Source organism: Chinchilla lanigera, unplaced genomic scaffold, assembly GCF_000276665.1.
Source record: "Chinchilla lanigera isolate Chin_1 unplaced genomic scaffold, ChiLan1.0 scaffold00057, whole genome shotgun sequence".
Classification (NCBI taxonomy): domain Eukaryota; kingdom Metazoa; phylum Chordata; class Mammalia; order Rodentia; family Chinchillidae; genus Chinchilla; species Chinchilla lanigera.
The window spans coordinates 3,460,555-3,474,969 of record NW_004955458.1 but is presented as its reverse complement, the minus strand read 5'-3'; the positions used below and the strand labels follow the sequence as shown (position 1 = coordinate 3,474,969).

At 51.6% G+C, this 14,415-nt stretch overlaps 3 protein-coding genes across 4 annotated transcripts in view; 2 read left to right on the top strand and 1 right to left on the bottom strand.

Moving 5' to 3' along the window:
* Positions 1–1,691, top strand: part of Mmp19 (matrix metallopeptidase 19) — a 6,342-nt gene extending 4,651 nt beyond the window's left edge. Inside the window, exons 8-9 of the mRNA XM_005397266.2 lie at positions 401–528; positions 677–1,691. Of these exons, the coding sequence (XP_005397323.1) occupies positions 401–528; positions 677–1,060 (512 nt within the window). The 3' untranslated portion in view covers positions 1,061–1,691. The remainder of the gene's footprint in view (positions 1–400; positions 529–676) is intronic.
* Positions 1,692–1,855: 164 nt separating this feature from the next.
* On the bottom strand, positions 1,856–7,001 carry LOC102022164 (transmembrane protein 198-like). 2 transcript variants are annotated; one of them, XM_005397262.2, is made up of 5 exons: positions 5,962–7,001; positions 4,765–5,024; positions 3,614–4,195; positions 3,039–3,196; positions 1,856–2,919 (listed from the first exon to the last, which is right to left on the bottom strand). In XM_005397262.2, the coding sequence occupies exons 2-5, from the start codon at positions 4,937–4,939 to the stop codon at positions 2,782–2,784; spliced, it is 1,053 nt and encodes a 350-aa protein (XP_005397319.1). In that variant the 5' UTR covers positions 4,940–5,024; positions 5,962–7,001; the 3' UTR covers positions 1,856–2,781. The 2 variants fall into 2 exon arrangements, with proteins under 2 accessions (XP_005397319.1, XP_005397321.1); XM_005397264.1 differs by lacking the exon at positions 5,962–7,001 and having other exon boundaries at positions 4,811–4,894.
* Positions 7,002–7,423: 422 nt separating this feature from the next.
* Dnajc14 (DnaJ (Hsp40) homolog, subfamily C, member 14) overlaps positions 7,424–14,415 on the top strand; it is a 12,653-nt gene continuing 5,661 nt past the window's right edge. Inside the window, exons 1-2 of the mRNA XM_005397265.2 lie at positions 7,424–7,529; positions 7,957–9,416. Coding sequence (XP_005397322.1) covers positions 8,013–9,416 — 1,404 coding nt within the window. The 5' untranslated portion in view covers positions 7,424–7,529; positions 7,957–8,012. The remainder of the gene's footprint in view (positions 7,530–7,956; positions 9,417–14,415) is intronic.

Sequence of the window (14,415 nt, the reverse complement as noted above, 5' to 3'; positions counted from 1 at the left end):
AAAAAAAAAAAAAAAAAAAAAAAAAAAAAAAAGTCTTATCTGAGGAGGTCCTAGTCATAAAGAAGCCACAAAAGGGAGAGTCAAGAAGTTTTTTTTTTTTATACCGGGAATCGAACTCAGGCCATCGCACTTGCCAGGCAGGTGGTATGCTCTGAGCTATATCCCCAGCCAAGAAATTTTTAGAAAGGATGGAATTGCTAGGCATGGTGGTGCATGCCTATAATCCCAGCACTTGGGAGGAAGCTGAGGCAGGAGGATCATTGCAAGTTCAAGGCCAGCCTGGACTACATTTTGAGACCCTGCCTCAAAAAACAAAACAAACAAAACGGTAGAATTAAGGGACCAAAAGCTAGTACCTGAGGATAGAAGTGACTTGTTCTTTATCCTTATACACTCTTAGGAGACAAGGTGTGGCGCTATATTAATTTCAAGATGTCTCCCGGTTTCCCCAAGAAACTGAATAAGGTAGAACCCAACTTGGATGCAGCTCTCTATTGGCCTGTCAACCAAAAGGTGTTCCTCTTTAAGGTACAAAGTTCCTAAGGCGGGCATATCCCTTCTTAAGGGGCAGGCGAGCTCACAGTCTTTGCAGCTGTGGTGGCTGAGGGCAGACCTCGAGGGGTCTCTAACTTCTGTCTTTGTTGTGCTCTTCTCCACATCCACCCCCCATCCCCAGGGCTCTGGATACTGGCAGTGGGATGAGCTGGCGCCAACTGACTTCAGCCGCTACCCTAAACCAATCAAGGAGCTCTTCACTGGAGTACCGAACCAGCCCTCGGCCGCCATGAGCTGGCGGGATGGCCGAGTCTATTTCTTCAAGGACAAAAAGTACTGGCGCCTCAACCGGCAGCTTCGGGTAGAGAAAGGCTATCCAAGAAACACCGCCCACAACTGGATGCATTGTCGTCCTCGCACCCCCAGCACTACATCAGCTGGGGACACCACTCCCTTGGCCGTGGATACCATCTCGAACACTGGCGCAGTCTTGGACATTACTTCCTCAGCCACAGACTCCACTATGCTTTCACTACCTGCTGATGTCACCTTTCCAGAGGCCTAAGACCGAATCAGATGTTTATTAGAACTATAGCGGGGTCATGAACTAGACCTCCAGCCTCTGAAAGTTTCGACTCCAGCCACTACTCTCCTGAGAGGTGATTCCTTTACCCACACTCCAGCCAGTGTCTCATTGTAGACAGTCTTAGAAATCACTTCCAACTGTGTCATCTCTCTGGAAGACAGTGGTGGAAGGGTGTGTCAATCAGGCCCTTAGCTGACAGGACGAGGCAGCTGCGGAAGCTGGATACCTGGGTTCTGTTCATCCTAGATAAAGTGCAAGAAAATAGTATGGCCAGTAAAATGATTTGTTTTGAGCTCACTTTATAGCCCAGGCTGGTCTCAAACTCGCAACGGTCCTCCTGCCTCAGCCTCCCGAGTGCTGGGGTTACAGGCGTGTGCCACCACGCCCGGCTCTGGCCAGTAAAATGAGCAAGGGCTTTGGACTTCTCGAGAATCACATTTGCCTGCTTGCCACTTGGGCCCACTAATTCACCTCACTGACGCCTGGATTGTCCATTAGCAAAGCAAAGTTAATACCAACCCTGCACAGATGTTGCACGACATGAAATACTGTGTGTAGACAAAGTGTCTCGCAAGTCTGTGGTTAATAAAGGCCAATTCCGTGTTTCTAAGAAAGGACTCAACGCTCTTCCTCTACCCGTCTGAGTGTGCAGCTCCTGCAGTGTTTGGTCCGATAAGGGCACGCCTATCGGATTTTTAGGAGACAGAAGATTTATTAATATGTCTACTTCTTTGAGGCTGCAGGGGAAAAACAGTAGCAACAGGAGAGGCAGAATTCCCCGGTTGTTTTCAATGCCATTTTATTCACATGGCCCCTTGTCCTCCCTTCCTCCAGCACAGCCCTGCTGCCCTGGAGAGATGCGTTCTCCTTCATGCTGTCTGGGAAACCAGGGACAGACTGGGGAGCAGAGTCGAGGGGGCGGTTAGTATATGTGCTGCCAGGGTGAGCACATCGAGGGGGCAGTTAGAAGGGGTTAGTGGCTGAAATACGACTCTGGTTAAGGAGAGAGTTAGTATCACCCGCAGGTGGAGCAGGCACTTTTCTCCCACGCAGCCCTGAAGACCAGACTCCTTTGGGCAAAAGGGCAAGGCTCTGGCATGTGGCCAATGCTATCCTCTTGGAGCAAGAAGCCAGCTTTTGGGAAGGTGGGTGTTGAGGCAGGTGCTGGAGTCTTCCCCAGGTTGGGGAGAGAAGGGGAAGCAGCACGGAGGACAGTGCTCCCCACTGAGGTAGGAAAAGGGGGCTCAAGCCTATCGGGTGCAAAGGGAAAGGCCAACCAGAATCCCAACTATGTCTTCATGAGCGGCCTGGGGAATTCTGAAACTCTTTTGTGCTGTTCTCTTCGTCAAAAGCCGTCCTATGTCTTAGGAAGCTCCCTGATTTCCCGTAGGTCCCGTAGCCCCTTATTTCACCACTGCGAGGCACACTGAGATGGGTATTTACCTGGGTAGAAGCCCTCCCTGCTTTGGAGAGAATCCGGGAGTCGGTGTCTGTAGGGAGCAGGGCGCCTCTATTACCGGGCAGAGGTAGGTAGTCATATTTCTGTTCCTCTCCCCTCCCCACAAGATTGTTCTCTTCCTGTCCCTGAAACATCTACAAGGCTGGCCTGGAGAACAGGTCCCACCCCCCAATCCAAGAGGTGGAGAAGTGTGTGTATGGGTGCTGTGGGCCCATTCGGGTGGGGTGTCAGTGGGTGAGGCTCAAGTCTGAGTTGAACCAGACGGTGTGGTGAGGGGTACGGTGGAAGCACAGTCAGAATCCAGGTCCAGGATGGTGCTGGGAGCTGTGGCCAGGGCGCCTGGTCCCAGCTGGCGGTCTCGAAGACTCTGGAGATAACTCTGAAGCGGTGCAGAGCAAAAGGACAGAGGGGGGCCCTGGGTCAGAGCCCCCTCGCATCCTGACCATCCCCATATACCCTCTGCCCCATCCCCTCAGGGTGCCCCAGCCCCCCACTCACTGGAGCCAGGCTGTCGGCAGGGCTCCGGGCACTGGCGGGGAGCTGGCGCCGATAGCTGCCCTCACATGGTCCCACCCCAGAGGGGGTGCGGTGCCACTTGGCCTCTTGTGAATGGATCCGAAGAAGCTGGAGATGCCTTCGCTGGTGGCTCAAAGCCACTGAATTGGAAGGGGGAATTCAGACTTAAGGGGGGCTCTTGAGGCCCTGAATTCTACTCCCAAACACACTCATACGCTACAGAAACCCATTGGAACTTGCTGTTGTGTTCTCTCAAGCCTCAACTCACCCTCAGTTACTGGAATTTTACTTTTTTCTTCTAGGAGCTTCCTTTCTTCTCTTTCACGAGAGTCCCAGATAACTTGCCCCTGCATCCCCTGAAAACTCCTCGTCCTCACCCAGACACCCTTGGCTACTCCAACTCTAACTTTCTTCAATGCGCCGTCCCAGCTGGCTTGGATTCCCTCCCCCATTCTTGTCCCTAATGTCTGATTTCTCCCCTTTCCTTCCTCAGGTCTGGGAAGTAGCGACACAAGCAGGCACAGGTTGGCTAGTTCTACGCCAAAGCACTAACTCACCGTTGGCGTGGCCTCCGCGTTCCTCAGTCATGAGCTTCCACTGGGCCAGGGCCCCAAGAGCCCCCAAGGCCGGCCAGGTCCCTAGTAAGACCCAGCTATACCAGCAGAAAGGAGGCAAAGCCGTAAGTGCCTGCAGGCGCTGGCCCAGCCGACTGCCCAGCGCCAGCCCCTCCAGGAAGTAATCAGCGCAGGCCACTAGCACTGCAGCACCCAGCAGGGCTGTGCCCAGAATTGTGAAGTGACGAGGCCACCGAAGTGTCAGCAGGGCTCCCAGGAGTGCCAGACCCACCAGCCCTCCGACTGGTACCCAGGCTGAAGGCGGTTGGTAGATGGGCTCTGTGGCCAGCAGGGCCCCAGCGCCCAGGGTCAGACCCAGCAGGAGACCAGTCAGGAAGAGCCCAACGCTGCGAACCAGCATGGTGACCAAGCCGCAGAGGAGTCCGATGCCCAGTGCGATGCCTGCGCTCACCTCCAGGCTCAGCTGTGTCTCCAGCACCCGCTCCTTGTGGCACAGCAGGAAGATCACCAGAGCTCCTGACAGCAGGCCCGAGAGAAACATCACTGCCTTGAAGCAGCGGTACCCTGGGAAGGGAGGCAAGAGGTACTGAGAGGTGGAAAGGGGGCTTGATCAGGGAAGATTTGGGAGGATGGGGAAGGACGGCTATCCAGAGGGGCAGAAGACAGAAGCAGCACATAAGGGGACCTCAGGGCGAAGTGAGGAAAGGGATAAGCTTAGGGCTGGAGGGGAGGGGCGTTTAGGAGCTGTGGGGGATGGGAGGGAAAGTCAGGAGGCAAGATGAACGCACTGAGGAGAGTAACTGTAGGAAGGTCTAGGCCTTCTGCAGATAAGCCATAGGAAGAAATGACCACAGGCTGATTCAGGTTTCTGAGGAAAGGTGAAGAAGTCTCAAGAATGGAGGATAACTGGGCATGCAGTTCTGAGGGATGAAGGCACAGGAGGATAAATGATCGACGGCAGAGATCAGAGCTGGAGGGCATGGGCAAGGCGGCGGGCAAAAAGCTGGCAAGGGCAGAACGGGCCACTCTGAAGGTAGGCATTCCCTGACAGAGTGGGAACAGACACATCTGCATCCTCCTTGAGTGTAACAACCTCAGGCAGCTGCCCCCCAGGACCTCGGCCCTGCCCTCACCAAAGCAGCAGTAGATGATTCCAAAGCAGCAGCAAAGGGCACACACCAGGGCAGGTGCCAGCTCAGGGTTGTCCTGGGGCTCCAAGATACATCTTGACTCCGGAGGCTCTGGGAGTTGCTGATTAAAGGGCCTGGGATCCGCTGTCACGGTCAGGGGTAGCAAGGCTTTCTCCATGGTCCGGGAGGAGGTGGTCACAGAGTGGGAGGTCAGGGTCCGCTCCTCTCACCCATCCATGAATGTCTCGAGGGTGTCGGGAAACCTGCAGGAGGACAAGGGAGAGAACGCATGTGTTCCTCAATCTTGAGGACTCTGCCTCTGTTTTAAAGAATGGCCAATTTTAGGCAGGAGAATGGCTCTGTTGCCGTAACTAAAGAAATCTACAGGCTTTTGTTAAGGGGAGTGGGATGTCTCTTTATCGCCCTCTAAAATGAGGACACTAAGGAAAACTTAAACGAACTCTCCTGAGGTAATGAGCCTTTGTTTTTCAGGGTGAAGTAAGAGTAGGAAGCCCTGGGTCTGTGAGGAGAAGGGTGCCAGGGCTTAGGGGCTGACGCCCCAGCAGCCTCTCTGAAAAGAAAGCCTGCCTCATCTGCAGCAAAGACTGAATACTCCTCCACTGGATTGGAAAAGGCAAGGTTAATAAACAGGGGAGAAGGAGGGGGAAGAGGAGAGAATGAGTCATCCTGGGGTCTCAGGACAACTGCTGTAACCCCAGGGAGGAAAGAGGGAAAAAGAAAAAAGACACCAAAACAGTTTGGGACAAGGAACTAATTAGGGACAGTCATGCTGTTTGTCAGGGGTTTGAAGCCTTGGCTTGGGGCTGAGATGGAACTGTTGGGGGCAAGGGGGTTTGCCTCCGCAGTCCAAATCCCGCACATGGGACAGAGGAGCCTCGCTCACGGAAGTCTCACATCCTGCCATCCACTTACTCCTTCCCTCAGGACATTGATGGAACTTTTCCTACTCTTGCCCCAGGGGAGTGAGGGCTGCCAACGGGATCTGAATTCAGATCCTGAAAGGAGATCACCAAGGAAGGACTGGCAATTGGAGTACTGTGGGAGCGGGGTGGGAGAGATGCAGGCACTTTCCTTCAGCTGTCTTTCGGATACCAAGGTCCTAACAGGCTGAGGAGTGGCTTGGGGAACTGCTGGGACCCTACACAAGAGAAGGTTGGGGAAAGGATATTAACTACTCACCACCCAGCCAGGGCTGAGGCGAGGAGCGGGGGTGGAAGTGCTTCCCTAGACCCCCAGGGGCATCCTAGCCCAGAGGTCCTAGGTGCCGGGGCGGGTGTCGGGCGTGGGCACCCCCAGGGCCACTCTGTTCTTTGCTCCCTAAAAACTCTTGCAAGTCGTAGCCCAAGCCCGGTGAGCTAAAAGCAACTAGCCTGGGGGGCGGAGGAAGGGGACAGGGTGTGTGTGTTGGGGGGTGACATCACGGGGCGGGCTCCTCCAACCCTTTCGTCTGTGTGTGGGGGACACAGTGGCTTACTGGTCTACTCCAGGACCAGACTCCCAACCATGGCGGGGAAGGGTCTTTGGGGACATAGTAAGAGGTTTGGGGAAACGTCTGTGAAAACTGAGGAGAAAACTGCACAACTCGAAACTCTCAAAGTCCCAACTGGGGTCTCAGCTCCCCCCTAGCTCCAGCTTGGTTTCTTCCACTTCCCAGAGAATTGGAGTATTGTCTTCTAGAGAACTGGGTGGTCGGGATCCCGGGGGGACCCAGGGAAGGGGGTTTTACTGGTCTCGGGGAGGTGGCGGAGGGGTTTATGGGTCGAAAATCTTGCGGAGCAAAACGGGGTCTGGATGGAAAAGGGGCAATGACAGAACTGTAAGACCGGAAAATGTGCAGAGGAGGGAACCCAGGGTCTGCGTGGGGGCGGGGGCGCGTGTCGACGTCGGCGGAAAGGCTTGGTATGCAAATGAGATGCAAAGCAGCATACAGATGAGCGCAGTGTTCTATTGCTCTCGGCCCTGGTTCTAAGCCCGGCCGAGCCACGCTCCCCGTCCCCTGGCTTCGTTCTGTGACCAGGCCTGGGAACGGCGTCCCGAGGGGGGGGATCCGGGGCGTGGGAGCTGCCGTTATAAGGGAAAGCTCGCCAGCTGGGTCAGCCGCGGTGGAGGCCGAAGGCTGCTGGGAGAGGAGGGGCAGCGCTGCAGAGCCAGGGCGGGGGCTAGCCCGGGGCATCCTCTCCTCCGCGGATACAAAAGGTCCTCTGTCCTTGCTACAGCCGGTAGGGAAGGGATCTGGGCGGTGGTTCCTCTGCGACCCCTGGCCTCGTCTGCAAGGGAAACAGACTATGTGTGGCTCGGTAGTTGTCCTCCATCTCCCGCTGTCTGCAAAGCCCAGGAGTAGAGCCGCAGCAACTCTGAGACTCGGCCCCCAGCCCGCAGGCACTGCGGCAGAGCGGCCGCGCTGCGCCTTCGGCCGCGCCATCTGCGGGCACAGCCGGCCCGCACGCGGAGGGCAGCCTCGCAGGGCCCTTTAAGGGGCGGGCCGGCGCTCTCGAGGGCCGCCTCCTCCGCTTTGATTCAGCGCTAAGTGGACTGGCTTGCGCCTGGGCCAACTGCTTTTTCTTTTCCTTCCCGTCGCTTCCCCGATGACCCCGGAAGTGGAAGTCGGCGCAGGTCGGCGGCCGCGGCGGGGACGGAAGGCGGAAGCGGAGCGGGAGCGGGAGGCGGAGCCGGGGGAGCTGCTCGCGTAGCTCCCCCTGGCCCCAAGGCCCAGCTGCTCGAGGGGGAGGAGTTACCGCCGCTCTTCGGTACGTTACTTCCGCCCCTTCCGTCCAGCCCCGTGGGCTCTCGGGGAAGCCGGAATTCCGTCTCCAGCTTTTCTTTTGGGGCCGCACGGTCCCCACCCTTTCCTGACAGTTTGCGGTTACCCGCTTTCCGGCTGTCTTTACCTTTTTTCCTAAGAGTGACCCTTGGACCACACCCTTTGCAGTACCTCCTTTTCCGGACTGAAGATTATGGCTTCCTGGAGGAAGAAGAAAAACTAAGATTTGGAGGAGGCGGGAGGGTCCAAGAGGGGTTTTGGTTACTCTGCTTCTGATTTGTTAAGGATTAGTGAATGCCCCGGGGGATTTGGGATAGGGAGGGAGGAGAGTACATGAAATAAATCCCCAATGTAAGTTTAAGTCCCCTTTGGCCCCACCCCTGACTATGCCCACTTTAATACCTTTGTTCCAGGCACCAGGACGTCCCACGATGGCTGTGACTTAAAACCCTCAGGAAGCCCTGGGGTCATGGCCCAGAAGCATCCGGGAGTAGGAGGGTTGTGTGGAGCCCGCCACGGTGGTGATACCTCCCTCAGGACTTTAGGACCCTCCGCGGACCCTGAAATACTTGCATTCTCAGGACTCAGGGACTCAGCAGGAACTGCTCCTAATGGTACCCGCTGCCTCGCAGAACACTCTGGTCCTAAGTACACACAGCTCCCAAATCCGGCCCATTGGTCAGATCCAAGCCATGGCCCCCCAAGGGGCCCAGGACCACCTAGGGAAGGAGAAGACCCTGATCAGAGTGAGGCATCTTCAGAAGAGGAGTCAGGAGTGGACCAGGAACTCTCAAAGAGTGAGGGTGGGTACCATGAGGATGGGAACCCTTTTCTTTCCATTCCATCTGCTTGTAACTGCCAGGCAACCCCTGGAATTCCACAAGGGCCTTACTCTGAGGGAGGAGATGGCTCTTCTACCAACTTTTGCCACCAATGTACCTCTCCGGCCTTGGGGGAAGATGAATTGGAAGAGGAATATGACAATGAGGAACCTCTTAAATTTCCAAGTGAATTTTCACGAGTGTCCAGCGGAAAGAAACCTCTATCCCGGAGACAGCGGCACCGCTTTCTGACCAAGGAGGATAATCGAGAGGGTGGACGCAGAGATCCCAGGTCCCCTGGTCGACATCGGCTGGGCCGGAAACGGAGTCATACAGATAAGCGCAGAGGCCTGGGGTTATGGGGAGCAGAAGAACTATGTCAGCTTGGACGGGCAGGTTTCTGGTGGTTGATTGAACTGCTGGTGTTGGTGGGAGAGTACGTGGAAGCTTGTGGCCATCTCATCTATGCATGCAGGCAGCTGAAAGGCGGTGATCTGGACCTTTTCCGAGTTTGGGTGGGAGCCTGGGCAGGGCGGCTGGGCGGCTGGGTCCAGGTAGTGTTCCAATTTCTAAACCAGGGATTTTACTATGGGGCAGGGCTGTTCACCCGTTTTCTTAGGCTAATGGGTGCTTTGCTGCTCCTGGGTCTGGCCCTCTTTTTGGGCTGTCTCCAGTTGGGCTGGCAGTTTCTGGTGGGCCTGGGTGACCGGTTCGGCTGGAGGGATAAGGCCACCTGGCTGTTTTCTTGGCTGGATTCTCCTACCTTGCAGCGTTGCTTGACTATGGTGAGAGACAGCAGGCCATGGCAGCAGCTGGTAAGGATAGTTCAGCGGGGTTGGCTGGAGTTGCCTTGGTTCAAGCAGAGGACTAGTAGCCAGGGGAATGCACCTGTAGCTAGCGGGCGCTACTGCCAGCCGGAAGAGGAAGTGGCTCGACTCTTGACCATGGCTGGGGTTCCTGAGGATGAGCTAAACCCTTTCCATGTGCTGGGGGTTGAAGCCACAGCATCAGATACTGAACTAAAGAAGGCCTATAGGCAGCTGGCAGTGATGGTGAGTATACTTCTTCTCAGTTTCCTGTTGCTCTTTGTTCCCTTATTTTATTTTCTACTCCAGTTTTAGGGAGAGTGGAATAAAGGGAAGGCAGAACAGAAAAGTCAACTAGTAGGCGAAGGGTAACATTTGTAGGAAACAGTCATAGGGACTTTTTTCTCTGTACTGTGGGATCTGACTTTCCCTTCTCCATCTTAAATCTTTTGTCTTGAGATTTTAAAAAATAATTTATTTTTTGGATCCTCATACAGCAGGCAGTGTTGAACTTACCTTGAAATAGCTAGACAAAGTCCTTTAACTTTGTATTGGGGAAGAGTCCTATTCAGAGGGCATATCAGTAGCTCTCCCTTGAACAAAGAGGGGATTTTATTTTTTTATTTTTTTGGTTTTTTTCTGGTACCGGGAATCGAACTCACGACCTTGCGCTTGCCAGGCAGGCGCTGTGCCCCTGAGCTACATCCCCAGCCCCAAGAAGGGATTTTAAACATGGGGAAACTCAGCTATCTCTCCAAGAGGCAACTGTGGACCTAGTGGGGGAGGGCTCAGGGAGTGTGTGTGAATGATTATACCAGGATCAGGTAGAAGAAAACAGCTTATGTGAGGCTAGCAGCCCAGAATAGAAGAGGGAAGGAAAAAGGAACATAAATCATAAGGAGATTTATTTATGCCTGTGTGTGTCATATATGAAAATATGGTTGTGCTGGGTGTGGTGGCACATGCCTGTAACCCAGCACTCTGGAGGCTGAGGCAGGAGGATCATTCTAAGTTTGAGGCCAGTTCTGGACTACATAATGAGAGCTTGTCTCAAAAAAAAGAAAAGAAAATATGGTTGCTTTTATTGATAAGGGCCTGTGCAGGTGGGGATCATGATGTACCATAGGCTTGAAGGAAATACCCATAATTTAATGCAAACATTCAGATTAATATTAGAAGTAGATAGTAGGTTGCTCTTTTTAGATACATAATTGTTGCTATTTCTGGACAAGTAAAACTATGTTCATAGCAATGTGTTTAGACTGCATTGGACACTTACTTTTACTGAGTATATATAGAGCTGAACTGATAAAACATCACAGTATACAGATTATCTCCATGGCTTGTGGCACAAAAGAGAAATGAGCAACCAAGGTTTCCATTTAAAGGTACAATAGACTCCCAGGCCTGTAGCTTACTGTCTTAATCCCAACATTGGACCATGGATCAATCATAAGCTCTAGAAGCCCACTCCATGACTGCCTGAGGCTTTTGGGGGACCTCTAGACACAAACCATAACATTCCACCCCTGGCCCCCCAAAGACTCGTACATCCCTTTATGCAAAAGGCATTTTAGTCCATCTCTGAGCTGTCAAAGTCCTAATAGTTGCAGCACTGCCAAAAAGTTCAAATCCAAAGAATCCTATGACATGTAAGGCAAACTCTTAAGCTGTGGACCCTGTACAAATGAAAATTAAACACTTCCAACATTCAGTGGTACAAGATAGACATTACCATTCCAAAAAGTACAAATAGGAGGGTACAAAGCATTGGGACCAAAGCAAGTCTAATATCCAGCAGGGCAAACATTAAGTCCTGTAGTTCCATGTGGAACATCTGAAGCAATCTGTGGTAAACTGTGAGCTCTAAAGGGCTCGGGTGACTCCATTCCTATGGCACTTCTGGTGGTTGTAGCTCCTAGGGCTTGTCTCTTGGGCTGGCTTTGCTCCCTCCTTGCAGCTTTCCTCAAACAATCCATGTTCTTGGCTTTTCCAACTTTCTGAGGTCTCCACTGCATTTTAGGTTTCTCACAGCTTCACATACTGCCCTCACAGGCACACCGCCTAGCCTCCCAGACCTTCCGAAATTGAGGTGGAAGCCTTCTGAACCTCGTAACTCTTGCATTTTGTGTGTATCTAAAACCAGTGCCATGTGGATAGTGCTAAGGTCTGCTGCCAGCTGGAGCAGTAGCCAAGCTTTCCTCTCTCTTGACCATAGGGGTCGAGTGCCCGGATCGCTGGGCACTCTGAATCCAATTCTGAGGAACAAATTCTGTATGCTACCACCATTCTGGGACCTGGTGAGGTTCCCGCCACCATTCTGGAACATGATGCTCTGCGGCTTTCTCCTCAAAGCAAAGTGTTTCATCTTTGCAGGTTTGAGGCTGCAAAGGGTGGAGATTTGCTGCTTCTTATGATGCCCTCAAGCCACCTTTTATATTTTCCTGTTGCTTCTCAGCAGTCGAGATCTCCTCAGCTCTACCTTTGCAATCCACAGCTTTATTGGAGCTTCCTTTCTGGGCAAAGTCACAACATTTTAAATCAACCCTGCTGGACTCTTTGCTTTTGATTCTCAACATAAATCTGGCTAAAAGCCCCCAACAGTAGTCATGCCACTGCCTCAACATTTGACTGCCTTGAAATTTCTTCTGCCAGATTAATTAGTCCACCACCCTTAATCTCAGTCTTAGGTGAAGTCTCTGGACACGAGCAAAATAAGACAAACTTTCTGCCAAGCCATAACACACATCATCTGGAGTTCAACAACCAATGCAGTCCTTCCCAGCACAAACCTCCCAAACCTGGTCTTTACTGGCAGGATTTCTATGAGCCTCTTGTCTTTTGAGCTCTGACCAGAATCTCCCATACTGAACAGCCAAAGGCATTTTAGCACTTCTCTTTGAGGTGAAATCTCTGAACCTTTCCAGACACTCCCCACAAGCCATTTCCGAAGGTTCTTGAACCACAGAGTCAGGTGTAGTCACAGCAATGACCCCCCTCCTCTGGTGCCAAATTATGTCTTGTTACTTTTCTGTCCTTGCTGAGACAAAATATCTGACACCCAGAATTAAGGAAGGAAAAGTTTATTTAGCTCACAGTTTGTGGAGGTTTCAGTCCATATTTGGCTGGCTCCAAGGCAGGGTGGCGCATAGCAGAGAGCAATAGTTCAAGACTGCGGAGGACAGCAAAAGCAACAAGAGCAAAAGGGAGGAGCAGCAAGCAGCCTCTTACCCTCCTTTACATTGTATGCAAACTACCCAGGGCAGGTGTAGCACTCACATCTGTAATCCCAACATTGGACCATGAATCAATCATACACTCTAGAAGCCCGCCCCATAACTGCATGAGGCTTTAGGGGGACATCTAGACACAAACCATGACACTTACCAAAGAACTGATTTAATTTGGTGGAAATGCTCCTTAGTGGAGAACTGGGATATTCTAGGTAGGTATCAAGTACTTACCCTCAGATTGTTACTAGTATTAGAACTCTTTTCTCACCTTCTTGTGTTTTTATAGATCTCTTGGTGAATGTCATTATGACACATATTCTCATTTTTCAGTTTAGTTCATTTGGAGTAGAAATGTAGTTAAGGTCCCCTATCTTTTACACACCTGCCCCTAAAGTCCTCTCTTGTTCTGGGCCAGAGTTTCTGCTGCCTTCTTTTATAAAGCTTCTCACTGATCTTGCTGGTTTCCAGTGTGAACATATCTAAAAGGCCGTTATGCACATATTAGCTCTTTTTTTTGAACTGCAGAATTGACCCAGGGCCTTCACACTGAGCTACATCCCCAGCACTTTATTTCATTTTATTTTATTATTTATTTTGAGACAGTATCTCAGTTCAGGCTAGCTTTGAACTATTTAGCCTAGACAGCCTCCGAACCATTGGAATCTTCCTGCCTCTGTCTCCTGAGTGCTGGGATTACAGGCATGCATGACCACATCTGGCTTATTTTTGAGACAGGGTCTCACTAAATTGCGGAGTTGCCCAGGCTGGGATCAAACTTGTGATCCTGTCAGAGTGGTGGGATTACAGGCATGCACCGTTGTACTTGGTTTATATTAGCTTGATAATGTAGGGTTTTGGTTTTTTGAGACAGGAATTGCTGTGTAGTTCAGGTGGGGCTTGGATTATGTAACCCAGGCTGGCCTTCAAACTATTGTGATCCTCCTGCCTCAGCATCCCAAATACTGGGATAACAGGAATGTGCCACATCTGGCAGAGAATATAAGTTTAACAGCATCCTTTTTATTTGGCTTTAGAAAGGAGACTCATCTGTGTACATTTTTTGGGAACACTGAAGAAGCTATAAGAAAGGTTAACTGTCATGGAGAAAAGACTGAAAATTGTATTATAAACCTCTGAGATCACAATATACTGTTTTATTTCTAGGACTGAAAGGACTATTATAGGAAGTTTTAGATATGAAAGTTTTCTAGTTGGAAAATAAAGAGTTTGAACATGGCACTTTGGAACTCTTACTTTATAAATGACCATAAAACTAAAATGTGAGGGCTTAGTATTTGTGTACCAGTTAGGGTGTCCAACCATCCGTGTTCGTCTGGGAATGTAGAGTTTCTTGATACAGGATTTGCAGTGCTAATTTGGGACAGGCCAAGTGGAATGGTGTCTGTATTGGTTTGGGGCTTATTTTGCAAGGGGAACAACATGATACAGGACACATACTTTATATGATTATTTATAAGTCACCCAAAGAACAGTATACAAAAGAGTGCAGGAAATCTGTCCACACACTAAGACCAAGGAATCCAGCTGAGGGCCTGGATCCCACCATAGTGTCCTACATGAGTTGAGCTGAATACCCACAGCTCATAACAATGCCTCCCATGAATTCAATTGGAGGCCCAGAACCCATGACAACGTCTCATGCAGGCCTGTTTCACGGATTTGCTGGGAAGGCCCAAAGGTCAGTGGTGGAATCTACAAAGTCTGTGCCAGCAGGAAGAAGGATCTGTACTAGTAGGCTGAGGGATCTGCACTGGAGCCAGGAACTGATGCTCAGAAGAACCAGAGCTCCCACGAAAGGTACCACGGCCATCCTCGGCAACTGTGAGGTCCCGAGCTCCTCCGATGATCAGGATGGCCGAATTCCCATCAGGGAAGCCAATGCAGCAAGCTTTTCCAAGAGTCGGGCAATGCATCATCTTCCCCTCTGGAACCAGGCAGCTATGCTCAAGTGAGGACCAGAGCTCCCCAAAGTGAACCAAAGCCATTCTCAG

Excerpts from the sequence above, each read along its gene's own strand:
- LOC102022164 (XM_005397262.2), bottom strand. The coding sequence starts at position 4,939 with ATGGAGAAAGCCTTGCTACCCCTGACCGTGACAGCGGATCCCAGGCCC. Across the intron at positions 3,197-3,613 it reads ACGCGGAGGCCACGCCAACG|TGGCTTTGAGCCACCAGCGA; the intron begins GTGAGTTAGTGC and ends CTTCCAATTCAG. Across the intron at positions 2,920-3,038 it reads CTGCCGACAGCCTGGCTCCA|AGTTATCTCCAGAGTCTTCG; the intron begins GTGAGTGGGGGG and ends GCACCGCTTCAG.